This window comes from Periplaneta americana, chromosome 16 (assembly GCF_040183065.1).
Source record: "Periplaneta americana isolate PAMFEO1 chromosome 16, P.americana_PAMFEO1_priV1, whole genome shotgun sequence".
NCBI lineage: Eukaryota > Metazoa > Arthropoda > Insecta > Blattodea > Blattidae > Periplaneta > Periplaneta americana.
Window position 1 is genome coordinate 44,760,908 of NC_091132.1, and position 24,362 is coordinate 44,785,269.

A 24,362-nucleotide genomic window follows, 5' to 3' on the forward strand; every position below is an offset into this window, starting at 1 on the left:
GCAGCTAGGCTTAAGTTAAGAGTATTTTGAGACAGCTTTTTTCTTGTGTAATAGTTGAAATCGACTGCAGTTTTCAGCTCTTATTTGATTAAATGCATAGTGCTCATGTTTCGAACATCTGTCCAATTATATTGTTCATGAAATGAAACATCCTCCTTGTATGAGCATTACTACTTGGTATCCTTAGAACAAAACTCGCCAGTTTTTCCAAATTTATAACATTAACACGGTTTGATTTTAAACGCGTGAGCAGTAAAACCCATTCTTGGCAAGCATTACGTTCTATAAAGACTGCATATTATAATGCATATCTTGAACGACAAAATTCATCATATTATAATCAATCATTATTATTCACGGCAAAATCAAATGTTTAGAATAAAAAATTTACATCGTGCAAAAAATATGAGAGAAAAATGCTGGAAGAGGAGAATAATACGGAGCGGGAAACTATTAAAAATTAGGGGCAAATACGGGAGATACGGGGGAGTATCACAAATTATGACGCAAACAATAAAGTGTTAACAAAATGCACTTATAGTCAGAAAGATGGTGAGAGGATTACCTATCAACAAGTGTTTAAGAGCAATAAATCATTCATGTTATTCAAGACATGGCAGCGAAAAACTTAGTGTGTAAATCACAGGAATTTTTTTTTCTATGAAACCGGTACGCTAGTAAAAATAGAAACCACTTCTTGTATAACAGCTTATTTACAAGCTTGACACAGGATTATAATTTGCGACTAAAACCACTGCACAATAATAGCGGTTACGAGAGAGAGCAACTTTACTTACAAAGATGTCAGATGAAATAAACCGAAGGAGAATAATATCATGATATATTAAGGAACGTCATGGAATTAAAACATGTAACTAATAGGTTGATATTTGAATGTACGGTGAGTTCCCAAATTAATCGAACAGGGTGCTATTCATAGACATTTCGCTAGCCCGCTCTACGAGCGTGCTAAATTAGCCCCGGTTATCCACTGGTTACATGTACAGGATTCATATCATACCATATCGCTAACACTGGTTTATGAATACGAAAAACATTAGTTCACTGATCATCCACCAGAAGCCCGCGCTAAGAATGTCTATGAATGTTACTAAAATAATAAGATAATCATATTAACAGCTTAAAATAAAAGTATTTATGTTTAGTCAGCAGTTTGAAGACTGGTTGGAATCTCTAAAGTGAAAAAATAAGGCATCGCTCATAAGGCAACTAAACCAAGAGATAATAGGGAGGGGGTAAAATACTGATAGCTCGAGTGAGCGATATACCGATACAAAATAAAAGATTATGAATATCTCGGGAAGTATTATTTTATTGTGCAATGGTAGGCAAATAATCCTACATTGCCCGGCTGAAGTTTTTTTCTTACTTAATTTGATAATTCTAACTACTGTACTATGAAAGTCTGTTATTTTTTTCTGCACACCCTAGGAGTGGTATTCATAGACATTTCGCAGCAGGCGCTACGAGCGTACCAAGCTAGCCCCGGCTATCCACTGGTTACTATAGTTCCGTCGCTCTAATTTCCGGCAGCCAATCGCGTTGCAGGTCGGCTACATTTAAACGTGTGCGTCTTGTGATTCGCTGATTCATATCTTAAGGCTCGATAAATACTTAATATAATCGCCTGCCATTTTAGCTCTTTAGTTGGCGTTCGCAGAAAGCACACGAAGACGCTATTTGCCGATCAATTATTTGCTGAATTACATTGCGTTTGATTTATTATCATAGGAGTTACGACATGATAATGTTTAACGGTGTTGCAAATAGATTCTTCGTATGGTAGCTCGGCAACGTAAGAACAAAAATGGCGAATGATACTACCTACCTAGACTTTATAGAGCCTTCACTTTCTAAGACGTAAGCAAAGAGGCGGAGTCACGCCGGAAATAACAGCGTCGGGACTATAGTACAGAATTCAAATCATATCCTATCGCTAGCACTGGTTTATGAATACGAAAAACGCTGATAATCCATCGAAAACCCGCGCTAAAATGTCTATGAATACGGCCCTAGAAGTCTATTATTATTATTATTATTATTATTATTATTATTATTATTATTATTATTATTATTATTACTATTATTATATGCTAATTTGCATGGATCTAACTTGGATCCATTTAATGTGTAGTATATACTTTGGAGTTTTATATCAGTTTAATTTATGTCTTTTGTTTAAATAATTATGTATTTTAATATTATTCTCGTTACCTTTTTATATCATTTTGTTGTTTATTCATTTACATGATTCCATCCTTTCATTTTCAATTACAGTTACTGTTAACTGTCATTATTTTATGTATTTTAGTCATCCATTTTATTCCCTCCATCCAGTGTCATTATTGTCGTTGTATTATGATATTCTCGCCATCTTGCATACCTTTGTAATACTATTTATATAATTCCATTCTTCATTTATATGATTCCATTATTTCATTTGTAGTTATCATTTTATTTAATTGCCATTATTTTAATTATTTCATTGTACTTTTATTGTAATTTATATCATTGCTGATGTTTTTGTTATATTCTTTGTGCTGAACTGTAATTGGCCACTGGCTGTTGTACAGCACATTAAATACAGGATGTTAAAAATAACGTTTAAAACGTTTCAGGGATGATGAAGGAGGTACAAACAAACATATTTTGTAAGTGACAAAACTTTGACAGATGCGCCGTTTATTGTGTACGTAAGTGTTAGTGTAATCCATAAGGAATGAGACCAATTGACGTTTTAGAGGTGGTGTTCAAATTGCCGTTCATTGAAGGCATTGCACAACTGGTACCTTCGTACTATGGAGTGTCTGCAACGCTCAAAAAGGCTAACATTGTCTCTAATAACATGTGCAGCTTCAACAACACGAGCAACTAAGTCTTCTGCCGTATCGATCGGTGTCTCATACTCAAGACATTTCATGTCTCCCCACAAAAAGAAATCCAGTGAGATAAGTCCGGTGATCGAGGTGGCCATGGTACCGACCCACCCCTACCATTCCAACGATCGGGGAATGTAGCATTTAGGTGGTTCCTGACACGGCGATAAAAGTGTGGAGGGGCACCGTCATGCTCAAACCATATTCGTTCTCTGATGTTCAATGACATATTCTCTAAACGTTCTTGTAGCACGTCGCGCAGAAAAACAAAATAATTACCACCACGGAAAGTGTTAGGGACCCTTTTAACTTGTCGCACGCACAGCAGTACAAACAGAACTAACCAGTGTGTGTTGTGACGGAAGTCAAGCCATCTACCCTTCAGACCATCTTGCGGCAAAACGGCGCATCTGCTAAACTTTTTTCACTTAAAAAAGAAGTTTGTTTTTACCTCCTCTATCATCCCTGAAGCGTTGTAAACGTGTTTTAACACCCTGTATAAGTAAATAAATGAATTATTATTAAATTATTATTATTATTATTATTATTATTATTATTATTATTATTATTATTATTATTATTATCAGTCTTCGTTTTCCTGCTAAGGGTTTAAGATTTCATTAATTGTTTTATAATTGGAATCCTAAATCTCTCTCGCCGGTCTGCAGATGTATTAAATATGTTAATTTGCATGGATTCAACTTGGATCCATTTAATGCGTAGTAGTTATCTTTGAGTTTTTATGTCAGTATTATTAATAATGCCATTTGTTAAGATATGTATCATACTATTCCTGTCAATTGCATATATTTACAATATTACTCATATTATTCCAGGCTTCATTTTTTAATTAACTCACTGATCTAATTTTAATAATTATTTGTCCATTTATTTGTTGCGTTTGGTCAATTGATTATTGTAGACTATTCCATTATTTCAATTATCTCCATACAGTACGACTGTGAAGAACCTTGGTATTTATATGGATTGTCACCTGGAATGGAATGAACAAGTGAATCACACTTCCAAAAAAATATTTTCCATTATTCACTCATTAAAGCGACTGAAGAACTTTCTTCCTGATAAATTAAAATTAATCCTTGTACAAACACTCGTGATGCCACACTTTGACTACTGCGATATTATATTAAGTAACCTAAATGCAAATTTGAGCAACAGGCTACAACGTGTGCATAATGCGTGCGTCCGTTATATTTGTAATATTCGTAAGTATGATCATGTTTCCCCGTCTTTCCAAACTCTGTCTTGGCTAAGGCTAAGCGATCGACGAGCCCTGCATTCTCTTGTTCTCTTATTTCAAATTCTGCGCACCGCTACCCCAATATATTTGGCTTCTCGTTTTCAAAATTTATCCGCATATCATCAGCTAAGTACAAGATCTCATTATAACAATTTACTCATTATACCCTACCACAAGACATCTTCATATTCTTCATTCTACTGTTCAAAACATACAGAGGTGAGCCTGCCTGGAAAGAAATAAAAAATAGGTTGCAGCCGCCAAATTACTCTTCAAGGAACGACCACTCATATAAATTGAGGGAAAGAAGGCAGAGGACGGACACTGGAAAGTTTTCTTTTCTCAATCGTACTATCAGGGACTGGAATGCTTTACCTGCAGACTTACTAAAGGCTTTACCAACAACCAAAAATGTATTTAAAAATAGGCTTAAGGACCTTACTAATAGACGGTAATTATACACAGTACTTAAAGGGTGTAAATGATATGTTGTTATTGAAGTGTTGTATCAGTGAAGAATTATGTTGTGTCAGTGAAGTGTGTTGTATCAGTGAAGAAGTATGTCGTGTCAGTGAAGTGTGCTGTATAAGTGAAACGTGTTCCTGTCAGTGAAGCTTTATAGTTTATAGTGGCAGTGCAAAGTATTTGAACAGTGAAATGTTTATGAAGTGTTAGTGAAATCAGGATAGAATCAGTGAAATGTGTCGTAGTTCCAGTGCAGTGAGTGAGTTGACAGCGAAATGAGTGTAATGTTGAAAGGTACTTGTCCAGATATGAACATATACTCGTGGGTTTTTGTTCGATCTTAGTTTTAAGATACAAATTAGAATATTTCAAATGTTATTTTAAGTGATCGTTTCATTTAATTTAGTATATTCCCTGTTGTTGTTGTTGTTGTTATTATTATTAGTATTAATTATTAGTATTATCATTAATTTATTTTTAATTAATAAGTTTATTATTGTCATTATTGAGTGCAATTAGTTACCACTGCCACCGGGTATATACCCATTGCAGTGTGAATAAATACATACATCCTATACAGTTTCAGTTGCTAGAAATTGGAACTCGCTTCCGAGTGATATAAGGGGTTGTTGGACAATAGCTTCATTTAGGTCAAAATTACATAAATTCTTACTTAACAGATGAATTGCTGATTAATATTTGTTACTTATAATGAAACTAACATCTGTCCATTCTTATTATTATTATCTTTAATTTCTCTAAATAGATTTACAAAACCTCTAACGGCAATTACATTAATATTCTCAGTATAGAAATAGAAATATATATATATATATTCTCCCTGTAACATAGTCCTAGTAAGCTTATATTAAATTAATTTTCATTATTTTACTAGCTATCTCAAATATTAAATTAATTATAATTCATTGAATTAAATTAGCTCATAAATTAAGTTACTACTTTACCTTATAGATTTATCTAAATTTAAATAAATGTGTAGTGAAGATTATTGCTGGAGAACCTTTTAAGTGTAGTGAAAATATTTGTAATTTAAATTTATGTATTGTATTGATTAAGGCTGGTTGAGTGGAAGAGAAGGCCTTATGGCCTTAACTCTGCCAGCGAAAATAAAACATTATTATTATTATTATTATTATTATTATTATTATTATTATTATTGTACTAATTTTATAATTATTTATGCTATTCTACTCTGTTGCATTTGATCAGTTATTGATGTAGACTATTATATTGTTTGTATTTAATCTCATTGCCATTTTCTATCATTCATTCTCATCATCATTTGTTGTTTTGTTCTGTTTTTTATCGTGCTAAACTGTAATTGGCCTTGTGCTGTTGTTTTGCACGTTAATATTATAAATAAATAAATAAATAAATACATAAATAATTATTATTATTATTATTATTATTATTATTATTATTATTATTATTATTAGGCTATTATTATTATTATTATTATTATTGTTGTTGTTGTTGTTGTTGTTGTGACGAGTCCACACCTGTGGAGTAACGGTCAGTACGTCTGGCCGCGAAACCAGGTGGTCCGGGTTCGAATCCCGGTCGGGGCAAGTTACCTGGTTGAGGTTTTTCCGGGGTTTTCTCTCAACCCAATACGAGCAAATGCTGGGTAACTTTCGGTGCTGGACCCCGGACTCATTTCACTGGCATTATCACCTTCATTTCATTCAGACGCTAAATAACCTCAGATGTTGATACAGCGTCGTAAAATAACCGAATAAAATAAAAATTATTGTGACGAAGGATCTAAATGGTACGACAGTGACAGCAAAATGACAAGGTTATAAAATTTATAACAAAGTGTAATTTGCCAAGCATCGTTTATTCTCCCTGCACTGCTACTCGTTTTGTGTGTCTTGTTTAGGGTATGCTATATAGTGGAAGAGTTCATCAACTGAAAGTGGCAGTTGCTTTTCACCGAAATGTTAATGGCTTTATGTACACGCCGTCCGGATGAGGAAGGAAGACCACTGTTAACAATTTCTCTGAGACGTACCTAATTGACCGCAAAGTGACATGCAACATTTTATGAAATACTCTCTTGTACTCAATTTCTATGTACAGTGCTTATGAAACCCGTCCTCTCAGACGAGTATTCGCTCAGATATGTATGATGTAATATTCTTTTGGACTCAATGGCAAGATAATACCTGTGTTATTAAATAGGATAGGAAGTTACATGGGCCGAATTACAATAACACTGAAACGACAAATGTAGGAGTACGACATGGTTGCAGTATGTCACGGCTAGTTCTTAATGTATATATAGACGAAATTATAGGACAATGAATACTAATTTTAAAATCTTAGTCACTTAATCTTAATAAAAAGAATTTTATTATGACACAGTATACTTGCAGATGATGAAATAATTATAGGTAACTCTGAAAATAACCTATAAGAAGTACCATACGAACGGAATAAATTATCACAACATTAGTTAACAAGAGTAAAGTTACAGCTTTCTGCGACATATTTTAATGGTAATAATTGTAACATAAAATATAAATAAACAGAAAAACTTTAGCTCACCCCTGAAAGATTAGAACTCGTGCTCAGGGGCGGATTCCTGAATTGAAATTAAGAAGTATATAATACAATTTGCCTTATGTCTGCTCGCAGTAAGAATATATAAATTTAAATTTACAATTTTTCAATTTTTATAAAATCCATACATAACTTTTTTATTTTAATACTAGAACTATAAGAATTGACAAGATTAGATATTTAAATATAAATTTGTTATATATTCTTGGGCCTAAATTACCACTATGATTAATTTAAAATATGAGATCCAAAATAATAATAGAAATTAACTCCATGGAACAAGTAAACATATCCAAATATTTAGAAAATGCCATGTTACTTGACCGAAATCTAGACGTGGTAAAGAAAACGGAAATATTCAATTATTTAAATGGTACAATACGAACTTTAAAAAATACAACAAGAAAAGATAGTATTATGAAATTTTATAAAGTAGGCTAATACCAGAACCAAAAATACTGTATGGAAATGAGACATGGGTAATGACAGGAAGAGATAAAGAAAAACTCCAAGAACATGCTAATGCTCCTTATTTTGCTAATGCTCTTTATTTTAAAAAGTCAATTAAACACTATTGTTTAGGGAGAAAATATAATATAACCGGTAGTTTCAATCACTATAATATCTGTGTTTTTCTTTTTATCTTTATACTTATTATTATAGGCCTATCAATTAATAAAATGTCTTAAAATTTTGTGAAATTTCCCCTGAGCACGAGTATGTACTCTTTCTGGGAGTTCCAGAGTGATTTTTATACAGGGCTCTCATTTCAAAACTTTCCAGTCTAAATAACTAATTATTTAAATTGAATTCAATTTAAACAAGAAACACGTCAGTTTACATATTGAGAGGGAAGTCTGAAACCAGGCTTAATTGGGCTTTAGATATCACCCCAGCCACTCCCACTTTGAAATTTCAAATGTCACCCCTATATTTTTTATATTACAATATGAAAGAGCATTCAATTGTTTATACACCTCATTAGTTTTCTATCGTCGCTTGGCAGCCTGCATTTTTGTTATTATCAGTTGATTGTAGGATGAAAACACAGCTTATTTTGTGTAATTTCCTAAATTTAATCAATAAGGATTATATATATTCTCTCTTCAAGGGTATACACCATTTTAAAATAATTTAATACACAAACACAACTATTACATGAAATGCTCAATAAGGTTTTGTAGCTTTATTCTCTTTTGCCAGGCGACGATAAAAAAACAAAAGATGCGAAAACAAATGAATGAGGTGTATAAGTAACTGAATGCTCTTTCACATTTAAGTATAAAAATATAGGGGTGCCATTTGAAATTTCATACTGGGAGTGACTGGGGGTCGGGGTGAATTCTGAAATTGAATTAAGGCTGGTTTCAAACTTCCCCTTCAATATCTAAATTGACGTGTTTTTTGTTTAAATTGAATACATTTAAATAATTAGTTATTTAGACTGGGAAGTTTTGAAATGAAGGCTTTGTACGTAAAAAAATATGTAAGTTATCTTTGTTGTAACAATACATTGTTGTTATTATTATTATTATTATTATTATTATTATTATTATTATTATTATTATTATTATTATTAATAAAATGAAATGTTTAAGAGCAATATCGGGACATAGCAAAATAGAACACAAACTAAATGAAGATATACGTAACGAGTTGAAAATATTTAGTCTAAATGACAAAATAAAGGATTAGAGAAGTAAGCAGATATCCCATGTCCAGAATGAATATTAACAGATTACCCTATAAAATAAAATACTACTTACCTATAGGGAGAAGATACGTTGGACATTCGAGAAAACATTGGACAGACCAAGATATATGTAAATTGCTACATGTAATAAACTGCCTAAGGCTTAAAGAATGATGATGATTATGATGATAATAAAGTTGCACATGTAGGTATAACTACTAATTGAGGTTTGTTCTCGTTTCAATCGTCTAGCATCATGTATGGCTAGGAGAATAAGATTTTTACTTCCTTCTTTTTCACTTTAAGGATTAGATTTATCTTGAAACTGTTGAAAATTTCGACTTGTTTAGTTAGGCATATGTGAATATGAATTCATGTTCTTTAACATTTGAAGAAATCTGTGAGGAATAACTTTTACTAATTTATCAGCGACAAGATATATTTAGAAGGGCATAAACACTGAGTTCTCTCTAACACTTCTCGCTCCTGTTCAGTCATAGACAGAGAGGCTTACTATGTGGGTGAAAAAGAGCCAATTGTTAGAGATTTATTGTTTTGTAAGACATGAAATGTGTTCAAGTAGGTGCGTTCTTACTAATGTAATTTCAATTTCAAGTTTGTAAAGTAGTTTTCTTCTTACAGTAAGGTTTAAATACTACAATTGAAATGAAAATATATTTGTTTAAAGTTCTCCAAATATAATAGGAGTTTTAATATAGCCGGTCACGTCCGGTTAGAACAATATTCTTGTACCATTTAATATAGCAACATTTAGTGTGTTCAATCCTTGGTTTAAAGTTTGCGCGTTCTTGCGCATTTATAAATAATAATTTTTTTTTTTTCATTAATGGAGCTTAACAACAGGAAAGAATCATGGAATAAGAAAGTTTTTAATCACTGTGTGAATGTTTTAGCCCTGCAAAATGATTCACATGACATCGAACATCAGGTTAAAAATACACTGGACACATTTTTATCTAATCTTACAAACCGTGTATCAAAGCGCAAATCTAATAACTGGACAAAATTGATAACTTTCCTGCGTTATAACGGATTGTACCTTTAACTCCTATACATAATAATAATAATAATAATAATAATAATAATAATAATAATAATAATAATAATAATAATAATCCGTGGCGCTACAGCCCGTGAAGGGCCTAGACCGACCAGCCGGCTGCTGGCCTCACGCCCACATGTCGAAGCAGAGGTGGACGCTCATCCAACCAGAATGGAGGTATCGTGTGGTTAGCACGATGATCCCCCCAGCCGTTGTAGCTGGCATTCGCAACCGGATTTCGCTACCTATCGTAGCTCCCCAAGTGCATCACGATGCTGGGTGGGCACCGGTCCCATACAATGGCCGAAATTTCATGAGAAAATTTCTTCCTCCATGAGGACTCGAACCAGCGCGCATTCCGTAACGCGAGTCCTAGGCAGGATGCCTTAGACCGCGACGCCACGGCGCGGGACAACTCCTATACATAGATTAATAAAAATACATTAGAATGGCGAGAAGTTATTAATTTTGTCTAAAACCACCACCTATAAAGGGGCAGTTCCTCTTGTACAAACGTAATTAGAGTTTGTGTACATAAAACATGTGCTACCTGTAATATCTGTATAAAGTTGTTAACAATCCGCTAGAACGGAGTGACCAGTTAGATTTGCGTTTTTGCATACTGTTCGTAGTGAATATCCTCCCGGGCCTCTATTCCAAACTGATTTCGGACTATCTTCAGTCTGAACTAGAAAGACGGTTTGCGCTGCTTAAGAGATCTGATTTCATATTTTACCTTTTAAAATAAAAATATGCAAAGAAAAACGATTTTGTCTAACGACACAGGTGTTAGTTGCATTTCAACAAATGAGTCTGCTACTCACTTAGAGAATGGCATTTAAGGAAGCTCGAGGTGTGAACATTTCTACAACAGACCACCTGCAGAGCGAATAGTCCAATTTCCGGTGGCTGTTGCCCCTGGGTGGTTGTGCAACACGTGGCTAACGCTCGCTTTCATCTGCAGATTCAGCAGACCATGGAAGATGCTTGCAAACGAACTCGGTTATCGATTAGATAAGCATTTATTTAGTTTTGTTACCTCATCCTCTCAAACCACATATTCAGACGGTGTCAAGAATTGGTTACTTTTCCTCTCTTTTATGTGACCTCAGTCAAATAATAAATCTTTCTCTTAAATAGGTCAAGGCAAATTTGCAAGGAAACTAGAGAATTGTGTGTTTACATAACACTTAATGTGTCTCTTGGTTTGTTATTGTTCCAGACTTTCTATTTACTAATAATTACATTGAATTCAGCCTAGCGCTTATATTTGAGAGAGACGATCTTTCCAAGATAAAGTGGAAATAATAAGACAAATGATACAGAAAATGCGACCGTACAATCTTCAAACATATGTCGGGTTTATATATTACAAAAAAGATTTTATGCGAATCAACGGAGACAGAAAATGGAATATTGTTGGAAGAATAGGATATTTAAATAAAGAAAGGCTTCTTCAGAATGTCTCGTATCGTGAAGGACTAAGTACTTCAGTGGATAAGGAAACACAATACACATTTGTCCAAAGTGTCCTTGTGGCCGAATTAAATTCAACTGAACTGTACATACGAGCTATTTCTTAGATATACTATGGGTGGCCAGCGTGTTCTCCCGACCTAAATCCATTTGAATGTTATTTGTTGGGCCACTTGAAAACAATAAAATTGTTTTGCAAGTCTAGTTTTTCAGGTAAAGCTCCCTGTGAAGCAGAATTGAATAATACCAAGGGAAAAATTGTTCCGGGGACGGGTATCGATCCCGGGACCTCTCGTTGAACGTACCAGCGCTCTGCCAACTGAGCTACCCAGGAACTCTACCCGACTCCGTGTCAATTTTTCCCCTTATATCCACACAACTCGAGTGGGCTGACAAAACGCCAGAGACCTACATCGAGTGCACACAAACTCTGTGTGACTTGGAATTGTGGTTTTCTGTTTACGTACCTACAGTAACATATAATAAACTGTATTATGCAAGTCTGTCCCGCGCCGTGGCGTCGTGGTCTAAGGCATCCTGCCCAGGACTCGCGTCACGAAATGCGCGCTGGTTCGAGTTCTCATGGGGAAAGAAATTTTCTCATGAAATTTTGACCAGTGTATGGGACCGGTGCCCACCCATCATCGTGATGCACTTGGGGAGCTATGATAGGTAGCGAAATCCGGTTACGCAAAACAGCTATAACGGCTAACCACACGATACCTCCATTCTGGTTGGATGATCGTCCACCTCTGCTTCGGCATGTGGCCGTGAGGTCAGCTGCCGACTGGTCGGTCTTGGCCCTTCGTGGGCTGTAGCGCCACGGATTATTATTATTATTATTATTATTATTATTATTATTATTATTATTATTATTATTATTATTATTATTATTATGCAACTCTAGTTTTTCAGGTAAAGCTCCCTGAAAAGCATACATGTATAATTATTCAATAAAATTGTTTATTCACAACCCATTCCTAACATTAAAATATTTCGCAACTTTATTCAAGACGACTGCCAACTCCTCTGATAAATTTCTGGTGTTTTTTTAATTTTTTTAAGAATACGGCAGTCTACGACACGACGACTACAAGCTTACATTCAGGCTGGTTTTGACCATTTTAACACTCCACATTACAGACGTACAAACATGATTATAATTTGGAACTAAGATCAAGTGGGTCCCGTATGTCTCGAAACATTCTGTATAAAACAGTAGGCCTACAGCCGAGCGAAATGGCTCAGAATAAAAACATTGCAATCATAGTGGAAATGTCCTGGGTTTAAATCTTAGTGTAGCCAATGTTATCTTGGTTTTAGTGGTTATCTTCACAATAAATAACTGGGATTATAGTTATTTAAAAAAAGACCAATTGGTCCAAACTTCACTAAAATTTTCCCAGTTCACAAACTTTTCATCTTAGTATTGTTCACTCATAGTTTATAGAACGAATATATTGTGACTGTAATATTGCAGAACTTGCGACTACAAATCAAATGAGTGGTCGCACAGGTTTACAACTACTCTTGATGCCGAAATATTACTAAGAGAGTTCACACGGCACAGATAATTTTATGCGCAAATTCGGCGCATACTTATATGCCATCGACCTGGACCGGGTTCGAATCCGCAACCTCGAACACACAAGGCCAGCGCTATTCCTATTACGCTACCGAGGCCGACCCCCCCCCCCAGTGATGAACTTTTGAAATCTGATACACCCTTACATCCGTGGCATGGTGCAAAATATGATAATAAACACACCATGATGTCATAGATGTTTTTAAATACATATTTTTTGTTGTGTTTCTGCATATTTACGTCGATTATGTTGGTGTAAAATCAATATACAGTATCTTGACTGTGAAACATTTATTCACAAAAACAATAAACATACATGTATGTCACAATGAGCGCATGCTATTAATATAACGAATATCGGAAAAGTAATGATTACGAATGATGAGCGAGGTATAAAAAAGATGCAAGAAATATGTACATTGTTAGAAATGATGAATGAAAGATGCAGATGCAATCAATGAGGTCGAACAAACAATGGGATGAATCTCTGACGTCATAAGGTTGAATCGTTTAGTGATGCGTGTTGACGTTGCTGTAGCTGGAAGCCGTGTACACGGGCTCATGATGATGCTGAGGAATCTCGATCACCTTGTGCTCAACTTCGTGGTGTTTGGGAATCTCCACCTTCTTCACTTCATGGTGGTGATGGTGGACAGGGTGGGTGGCATGACCCTTCCTCTCAACTTGAGCGTGGAATCCGGTGTGTTTGTCGGAGGTGTAATGGACGATACGGGTGGTGCCGTCAGGCTCAACCAGCTTGTAGTATCCTGTTACCTTGTCTCCATCACGCTTCTCATGCTGTTCCTTGATGTCGTGGGTGTGTTCGTCCTTGACTCCATACTTGAATTCGTACTTAGGATGGGCCTACAAAAAGTGAACAACCTATTACCAAACCGTTTTAAATGAGACAAAATTGATAGAAGCAGAGTTTTGAGAATTAGGACTGGAATTGAACACATCCAATTTTTGGCACTGCATTACAGGTGCAACCTGAGGGGTCACGTAACCTCTTGGGGCCGTTATGCCTGGATAATTCAAGCAAAAAATATCCGTGCCCAGTTCCATAACCTTGGAGATGTCAAGTTTCAGCACAGTCAAAAGTCTGCTCCTCAACACAATTGCCATGAAGCATAAAATCTTGTACAATAATGGATTATCTGGAAGAGTTTTTCTTTTGGTATTTTTCATTAGTGGTGGAAAAAGTAAAAAAAAAAAATAATAGTACTGTAATAATGTTCACACCCTTTGGAAAGTTATGTGTACTTGCACCTTTATAAGAACCACGATGAGGGAAGTAATGTACCCTTGTCGTTGTGGCCATGGCTAACTGATAGAGGTATGAAAAAATGCAACTCAACAGTTTATAGTTCAAGCCGTGGTAAATCAGTAACAAGGAAGTGTTCCCAGTATCAGTCCAGCACTGAATACTAAGGCATTCTATATGCTGTAAATCAATGCTTCTAGCGGTGACCTTTGAAATCTCTTACTATGTAATAGTGCAGCGATTGCTTAATCAATTTGCAATATTGAAAGTCTCGAAGTAGCCACATTTTGTAAATACAGTGGCTCTTTCTGATTTGTAGTAAACAATACATCCCTGGAGGTATGAACAAAGGCATTTCATAAAAATCTAAGTTGCAAGAGAAACACATACAACTCAGTGCTTTGGGCCATTACAAGAAGCCTGTGGGAGAGAAGTCCTACCATACTGAACTAATGCAAATTAGACATAGTGTGGAGTGAGTTGTTTCCGAACGAAACCGAAAACCCGCCTATTGATTCTGCCTGTACTATAGTAAATTATTAACAAAGTTATTTTTACAAGTAAACAATAATATAACAATTTCACAATGAAGTGCAAAATGTAATAAAAGTTTGGCTTGCATTATTTTCTAATGTTGTACTCACATGATGATGTTCTTCAACGTGGTGCTCTACAGGAGGGAGTTCATGGTGATGATGACCCTGCTGTGGCATGCCGTAAGTTACAACAGCCAGAACTGCTACCAACAGCGCGACCTGTGGGAAGTAATTCGTGATCACTTTAAGTCCTTATTTAAAAAAAATGAAAGAAATGGCTGTGCCTAAGCCAGTTTCAGGTCGTAATTAGTACTGAAAGAAATCACCTGAAGTATAAGATCTAAGTTCTGCAGGCGAGACCTTTCTTAAGGAAAGGAAAATCTAGTTCTCTAGGTTTTCTGTTCGTGAGACATGTCAACAACCCATCCACACAGTTTTTTTTAATCGATTATATTGAACTCTGTTCTTGAACACAGTCTCCATCTAGGAGTAGGGCACCGAACTTTTAGTTCTCTTTATACCCTTCAGCGTTGCCCTTGGCGCATAATAGGAGGCGGATGTAGTTCGTAACATTCTGAAGATAATAGCACAGTCTAGTATATACAGTCACGAAGCTTGAGTTGTTGAGGGTGCTAGGAACAATATACTGTGCCGGTACTTTTTCGCATTGTCTGTAATGAGGCGATATTAGCGATCCTAGTAGTTAGCAACTATCTATGGATGCATATTTACTACGTATCGAGCTTCGTGACTGTACATACTGGACTGTGATTATAGTGTCTGTTGTGGTTATGTTAGTAGTGGTGTTTGATAGCAGTGGTAATTGTATTGTTTTCTTCAACAATTTTGAATATGACTGAACATACTTTTTTTATGAGCAGTAAAATATTTTGAAATGGTTAATAGCAGTCTTAATTAATATTAACAATCATAATTATCTATTTAACAATAATTGGTCGGTTTTCTTCAGTCTGGTTGCATGTGTAATGTAACTACGTGGAAACAATTACAATAACTGAAATGACGTAATTGTATTTATACAGCTTGTTTCAGACATCACGTTACAAATTTTAGGGCTGATATTGAAGATCATAAGAAGGAATTAAGCATAAGAACCTATTGTAACTCGCTACATAAAGGAAATAATCTTTTTTATACTAAAGACGGGTACTTGACTTACGTCATTCAGCCATAGGAAACCAGTTATGTAGACCAATTTACCGAAAGATTTGTTGCTCAGGGGGCGCCATAGGAGGCTAGTCTACGTTATGAGATGAGATGATTATGGAGATTTGTTGGGATTCCACAGGGGAACTGGAGTTCCCGGAGAAAGCCCCTGTGTTACCTACACGATGGGCTTGCCCAACAGAAGTTGTAAATCGGGGTACACCAGGGATCGAACCCGGGTTCACATGATTTTAAGTTCAGCGCTCTAGTTACTAGACCACAATGGCGGCTACATAGAGAAAATGTTACCAATAATAATAGTCACCAAAATACTAGAAAGCCAGGAAAGCCCTCTTACATATATATTGCAGAAGGATTTCTAGCTGAGTACTCGCTACAGTATAAACATAAGCATAAAACGTTGACAAATTTTCAAGTTTTCTTCTGTGATAGGTACTATTGTAATGTTTCCTCGCCTTCTAGTATATTATTTACAATTATTTGAAGTTATAATAATAATAATAATAATAATAATAATAATAATAATAATAATAATAATAATTCTTTATTTATACTGGCAGAGTCAAGGCCATAGGGCCTTCTCTTACACTCTACCAGATCACAACAGTGAAAATTTAACAACAAGTTAAAGAATATAATACTAACATATTACAAAAATCATAATAATAATAATAATAATAATAATAATAATAATAATAATAATAATAATAATAATAATAATAATCATCATCATCATCAACATCATCATCATCATTATCATCATCGTCAAGGTTTAAGCCTCTAAAGGCTTGTTCCGGTCTCATGCATTAAATATTTGTTGAGTCCATCTTTTCTTTGGTCTGCCAATGTTTCTTTTGCCTGTTGGTCTGTAATCTAATAGCAGTTTTGGAATGCGGTATTCTTCCATTCTTTCCACATGTTCCCTCCACTTAGTTCTATATTGGTGTATCTTCTCTGTTAGTTTAAAGATGCCTAATTCCTTTCTTATGTAATTATTTCTCCTTTTGTCTAACAAAGTGTAGCCGGCTATACTCCTTAGGAATCGCATTTCGGCGGCCTCTATTTTTCTCTCTTCACTTTTTCTCAATGTCCAACATTCGGAGCCATATAGGAACATGGGCACTGCCATTACTTTATAAAATGTTAATTTAGTTTCTTTCCTAGTTTGTTTGAGGTTTCTTTTTATTGTTCCACATATATAGCTAAATTTATTAATCTTTTTCATTACATCATCATTTCTAACGTATGATACACTACAGCCTAAATAATTAAAATTGTTTACTTGTTCTATCATTTTTCCTTCTAAAATGATTTTAGCCCTGATTGTATTGGACCCCTGAAATGCTAGTACTTTTGTTTTGGCTGTGGAGATGTTTAATGCATACTTTTTACTTACAGTATTTAATTGGTATATGGCTTAATATAATAATAATAATAATAATAATAATAATAATAATAATAATAGCATAATAAAATCGACATTAGACAACGTGAAAATAATACCATAATAGAAAAAAAAGAAAGTAAAAGACATTGAAATATAGTAAAAGCAACTCATTTAGTGCAAATAGTTAATATGGAAAACGTAAGGAAGAATATAACAAAAGTGGAATGTAATAAAACAATAATAAAAAAGAAAAGAAATACGAAAATTAAATAAAATTCACAATAAACAGGGTATGATGATAATTTCATCTGGTGTTCAAGAGAACAGAAAAAGGAGAAAGGAAAGAAAAGAAAAGAAAGAAATAAATATATATATATATATACATACATACATACATACATACATACATACATACATACATACATACATACATGTACGTATTTTACAAAACTATCGCAGAGAAAAGGGCGTATAACTGAAAGGAATCTGAATTGAAAAAACGCAAGTTATAATCTATACTAATAATAAATCTGTAGCCGAAATTTTTCTGGTAATTTCCGATTTTCCAAAATAATTGGTCCTAAAATATATAATTAACCACCCTGAAATCGAAAATCGCTTTTTTGAAATTTTTGTTTGTATGTCTGTCTGTCTGTCTGTCTGTCTGTCTGTCTGTCTGCCTGTATGTTTGTTACCTTTTCACGCGATAATGGCTGAACGGATTTCGATGAAAATTGGAATATAAATTAAGTTCGTTGTAACTTAGATTATAGGCTACATGGCATTCAAAATACATTATTTAAAAGGGGGGTTATAAGGGGGCCTGAATTAAATCGAAATATCTCGCTTATTATTGCTTTTATGAAAAATGTTACATAACAAAAATTTCTTTAAAAATCATTTCCGATAAGTTTTATTCTTTGAAAAATTTTGATAGGACTGATATTTAATGAGATAAATGAGTTTTAAAATTAAAATAACTGCCATCAAAGGCCGTGTAATGAAATAAAAAAAAAATTAACTTCGTCTATAAGGAGCCTTGGACAACAACAATCGAAAGCTATGAAAGATAGCCTACAGATAATGTTTCTGCGTTTCTATGAAGTAATATCGGAAGCTAAATTAACCGATTTGTATAATTAATTATTAATTCACCATTGGAAAGTGTAGTTTCTCTAGATGGACATAATGCTATAATGTTATCACAGTAACTTCTGAGTGAATCGAGGACAGGTAAGATTAAAATAGATTCTTATGCACAGAAAACGTGATACGCTACTCTGGATATTCGTTTCCTGTATTTCCTAAACTAATTTTTATGACCAAATGAGTGGTCTCTGGATCAAAATGATCGCATTTTAATTTTTTAATTAAATTTAAATTAAGTAACATAATAAACGATTTATCCTTCTATCAAACACGAATGTTCCCTGGATCAAATGTCCTATTTTAATTATATAATTACTTTATATCTATTTCTAACGGGTGCAGCGGAGCGCACGGGTACGGCTAGTTTGTAATAAAATATTTACGGGCCTACCATTTTATTCCCTCATTGATTTTCACGATCAACACAAGATGCTCGTAAGATGGTCACTGAAACACGCTGTATACCGAGTGGTCAATAATTTCCACTACTTCAAATCCTTTCTTTACGTTAAGTTACTCTAAACCATCCGCGTAGCTCAGACGGTAGGCGCAAATGCTGTGAAATAATGACGAAATGGAGAAATATTGACGGAATTATGTAGATGCCTAATTTGGAGAAAAGAGAGAACCCCGAGGAAACTCCTAAATGCGACCTTGTCCGCCACAAGTGTCACTGTGGATTTTTCTACAGTAATCTCACTAGAGGTTTTGATTTATCTAGAGAAAATCAAAACTCGAGTGGGATTAAATTGACCATTACACGATTAGAAAATAGTATATAAAGATTATAAGTAACAAAATACTCCAATACAATAAAATATTAATTGACTTACGAAAATAAACCTGTCTTCAAATGTATTATTGCACCATTACGCTAGATGGCAGTTGGGCCAACTATGGAATCTTCATTGAACTCTGTAGACGGTTACTAGTCAAGAAGGGTTTGTTGATTCAGTTTCGTGTTTATTAAAACGTTTGCATTCCACTTCAATCATCCGGATCCCAGTAATCAACGCCACTTGACAGATGATTTTCAATAAATCTCAGTATTAAACAATCTCTGATACGTGACTATCCATAATATCATATAGCAGAAGCTATAACATAACCTAAATAATATACACAAGTGTTAGAAAAGTTTTAATTAACGACGATGACATTAAAAAATAAACATGAATAATTTTAAAAGGAATAATTATTGAATGTACAATTTTTCAAATTTGAATATCGTAGGTGGTTCAATTGATGTTATATTTGACGTGTGCGTAATAGAAGTGGAACTCGTTGATTTAGGCCTGCATGGTGTATTCAACTTATTCAGGATTTCCGAATGAATAATTTTAAAAGGAATAATTATTGAATGTACAATTTTCAAATTTGAATGTGGTTGGTGGCTCAATTGATGTTATATTGGACGTGTGCGTAATAGAAGTGGAACTCGTTGATTTAGGCCTACATGGTGTATGCAACCTACTCAGGATTTCCGAATGGTGCTCTTCATTTATTTGTAAATCGGATTTCAGAAGATGCATAGGTATGATCAGTGATTTTTTTTTATTAATTCTTGTTCTTGAATGCCAATGCGAGTCATATTCGAAACTGCTATCCATCGACTGGAGTGGTTTGTAATTTTATATATATATATATATATATATATATATATATATATATATATATATATTTTTTTTTTTTTTGACGTCCAGACCAGCGCAGTTTCAAATGTTGGCAAACAAAGAAACAAATGCTAGGGACGCGATAAAATTAAACAAATGCTAGGGACGCGATAAAATTAAACAAATGCTAGGGATGCGATAAAATTGTGCGATGAGCAGCCATGATTGGTTGAAATACGTCCTTTCTTACTGTTTTATTGGTCAAAAGTAGTATGACGTAGTAAGAGTGTAATAGTCAATGAAAAATCCCAGGCCTGATCGGGAGTCGAACCCGGACCGCCTGCGTGACAGAATTATATATTACAGTTGACTAAATAGTTTTTATTCTAACGTAGGGGGTGAATTCTAACATTATGTGTCACATACTGAATTATTACGTCATCCCCCTGCTAGACATATACTTATGCAGTCTGTGGTAAGTTACTCTGCATATCCAGGTTTCGTGCAGTTAACTCCGCATGTCCATGGGCCAACCTTCTGCGCTAGTTGCCTACCATTGATCGGAAAAGTGTGCTATGGAATGAAGATGTGCCGAAATAATGATAATATTGAACATGGGGAAACGGGTGAACTCTTAGAAGAAACCCAACTGCGACCTTGTCCACAGCAAATGTTACTGGATTTTTAAACAATTTCCCAGGCCTGAAGGAAACTCGAAACTGCAGAGACGTCGACTTAGGCCTAGTTGCAGTTCGAAATACAAATATATTAATACTACTTCCTTTCCACTAATTTTATAATCAGGTTTTTATAGCTACAAAACTTAGAACCTCACCTCATCTCACTACATCTCGCCAAAATATTGAAAAAAAAAAAAGCACAAAATTGTAAAAATTGTAGAAAATTACTAAATTGTAAAACTTAAAAAATTTGTAAAAATTGTAATTGTAATATTGTAAAATTTTGACTTGTTCCACATCTTAAAGCTTCATTGCTCATGTAAGATCTATGGAATAAAATGAATGAACAGATAGCTAACAATTGTCACTTTAACATTTTAGTAAGTTATAGAGTCCCATAGTCGATAAATTCCAGTTTTCCAGTTATTCACAACTGCGAACACTTTTTCACTCAGACACATTTCGAAAATGTGGACCACGCCGTACCTTGAAGAGAGCCATTCTTGTCACTGCGAATTTTGGTGTGTTTGTAACTGTTTGAAACACTTGACGAGTCTGATTGATCCCAGGAACCATATTGCTTTATATATCCACAAATTTCAATTGAATTAACGCGACACGCCTCTGCATACGAATGTGGTCTTGCTTTTACTTGAACATTATAATTGGCTTTCGTTTCCGTCTTTCGCTCGACTTTTTCCTTAATGCATGACAAAATTTTGTTCATATTATGATATAACCCACAACCGCGTTACACTTGCCAAACTTGTAGGAGGGAATGTGTTACAATTTATCATACGTTTACAGTATGCGAATTCTATTCTTACATTCCACAAATGAAGTAAAATTTAGTTCAGTTTATTCGAAACTCTTTTGTAAGGTTAATTTTGTTTCAGTTTTCACTTCAGTATCCCTATAACATGTGTTACACTTTTTTTTGTGCAGTTTGTGTGTAATATGGCCTTTCTCTGTGTATGAAATTCTGTGGGTGAATGGCTGTAAACTTGTATCTTGCACTCAGAACAGGTAGACCGTGGTTAGTTAGGTTCGTTTTGTTATTAAAAAGAAATGGTTCGACAGGTTTTATTTTCCGTACTAATTCTTACTGTACTGTTACAGATCGGTATTGTCTGCTTTCAGTTAATTAATACTTTTATTGAACTTGGTGGCTTATGGTTACTTAGTTACCTTGCCATTGTCGTAAGTTTAAGTTCATATAATGTTTTTACTGTATGATCTGTTCTCAATACATGGCATACTACTATATAATTAGAGTACAGACTAGAGAGAACTGTTACATACGTTGTTTATAGTACATTCAATGTTAACTGGTCCCGTCTCTAAAAAGTTATTTTACATACGAAATCTATTTCTACATGTTAAAATACGTAATATAGTCCAGGAGATACGCATGCAGTATACAGAGTTTTAAAAAGTATCCAATATTTTAGGAGGTAGGATGTAGGTAAATTCTCATTTTTAAATTGAACTGTAAATGATTGGAATGACCTATCTGCACCCTCAAAGACCTGTCCTTCCTTAAGGAGATTCCAGAATAACTTAAAAAGTTGTGTATAAAGTGCAAATTAAAATTAAGGTGACATTTAACATTTAATTTTTTAAGGTGACATGTACCGGTATTTTATTTAGCCTGACGAGTTACTCCCTTGGTTCGAATTGTAAATTATTTAAAAATAGCGTGTAAGAAGGCCTTAGACTAGAAATGTTTAGCTTAACTGTAGTTCTGTTTATAAGTATGCATAAGGGTATAATTATTTGTCTTATTTGAACTGTTGTATCAGTGAAGCGAGGTGAGTCAGTGAAGTTATGGTTTTACAGTGCAGTGAATAGTTCCGATCAGTGACAATTTATAGCGCCAATGAAATGTGTTCTATAGTGTCAGTGAAATATTTTATAGAGTGCCAGTGAAATGTGTCCTAAAGTGTCAGTGAAATACGTCATAGTGCCACTACAGTGAGTGAGATGAGAGTAAAGTGAAAGACTATTGAAACATATGTAGGGCCTACACATATGTAGGTTGTATTGTAAAATTAGGTTATTTTATGTTTTTAGGTTATTTTATGTTTTTTGTAATTATTGTGTTAAATTGTATTGTATATTCTTATTGTATTGTGTATATAATTGTATTGTGTATTGTATAATTGTATTGTGTATTGTAATTTTATTGTGTACTAGCCGTACCCGTGCGCGCCGTTGCACCCGTTAGAAATAAATATAAAGTAATTACATAATTAAAATAGGACATTTGATCCAGGGAACATTCGTGTTTGATAGAAGGATACATCGTTTAATATGTTACTTAATTTAAATTGCATCCAAATAATTAAAATGCGATCATTTTGGTCCAGAGACCACTCATTGGTGCAATGACAATTCCTTTAACGTGTTTCTAATTTTTATTACATGCAAACATAGTTTAATGAAGATTGACATCATTTATATTTAATGTGTATATTTTATTTTACTTGTTATAGGTTTCCATTGAATTATGATAATAACTTAATTTTAACCCTTGTTTTCTACGTATTCAGTAAATGGCGGTGGCCCACTATGGTTCTGAACCCTTCAAATAACTTAAATTGTATTATATAATATTACAATACATATATTATATTATATTATATTATATTATATTATATTATATTATATTGTATTATATTATATTATATTATATTGTATTATATTATATTATATTATATTATATTATATTATATTATATTATATTATATTATATTATATTATATTATATTATATTATATTATATTATATCAGAAGTTACTGTAATAACATACCATTATGTCCATCTAGAGAAACTACACTTTCCAATGTTGAATTAATTATTAATTATACAAATCGGTTAATTTAGCTTCCGATATTACTTCATACAAACACAGAAACATTCTCTGTAGGCTATCTTTCATAGCTTTCGATTGTTAATGTCCAAGGCCCCTTATATACCAAGTCATTTGTTTTTTATTTCATTATACAGTCTTAGATGACAGTTATTTTCATTTTAAAACTCATTTATCTCATTAAGTATCAGTCCTATCAAAATTTTTCAAGGAATAAAACTTATCGCAAATTATTTTTAAAGAAACCTTTGTTATGTAACATTTTTCACAAAAATCAATAATAAGCGAGATATTTCGATTTATTTAATTCAGGCCCCCTTATAACCCTCCTTTTAAATAATGTATTTTCAATGCCATATAGTCTAAAATCTAAGCTACAACTAACTTAATTTATATTCCAATTTTCATCAAAATCCATTCAGCCATTATCGCGTGAAAAGGTAACAAACATACAGACAGACAGACAGACATGCAAACAAAAATTTCAAAAAAGCTATTTTCGGTTTCAGGGTGGTTAATTATATATGTTAGGACCAATTATTTTTGGAAAATCGAAAATTACCAGAAAAATATCGGCTACAGATTTATTATTGGTATAAATTGTTTATATTGTGTATACCACTGCCACCGGGTTCTTGCCCACTTG

General features: G+C 33.8%; 1 protein-coding gene across 1 annotated transcript; it reads right to left on the reverse strand.

Moving 5' to 3' along the window:
- Window positions 1-13,302: 13,302 nt before the first annotated feature.
- LOC138716180 (cuticle protein-like) lies at window positions 13,303-21,455 on the reverse strand. The gene is made up of 3 exons (XM_069849018.1): window positions 21,330-21,455; window positions 14,935-15,045; window positions 13,303-13,890 (listed from the first exon to the last, which is right to left on the reverse strand). Exons 1-3 carry the CDS (start codon window positions 21,417-21,419, stop codon window positions 13,537-13,539), a joined length of 555 nt encoding a protein of 184 aa, XP_069705119.1. The 5' UTR covers window positions 21,420-21,455; the 3' UTR covers window positions 13,303-13,536.
- Window positions 21,456-24,362: the final 2,907 nt, after the last annotated feature.

Bases quoted from the DNA above. Each gene is read 5' to 3' on its own strand.
- LOC138716180 (XM_069849018.1), bottom strand. From the start codon at position 21,419: ATGGTTCCTGGGATCAATCAGACTCGTCAAGTGTTTCAAACAGTTACA. The intron at 15,046-21,329 runs GTACGGCGTGGT...TACTTCCCACAG, and splicing joins CAAGAATGGCTCTCTTCAAG to GTCGCGCTGTTGGTAGCAGT. The intron at 13,891-14,934 runs GTGAGTACAACA...CACTTTTTGTAG, and splicing joins ACGTTGAAGAACATCATCAT to GCCCATCCTAAGTACGAATT.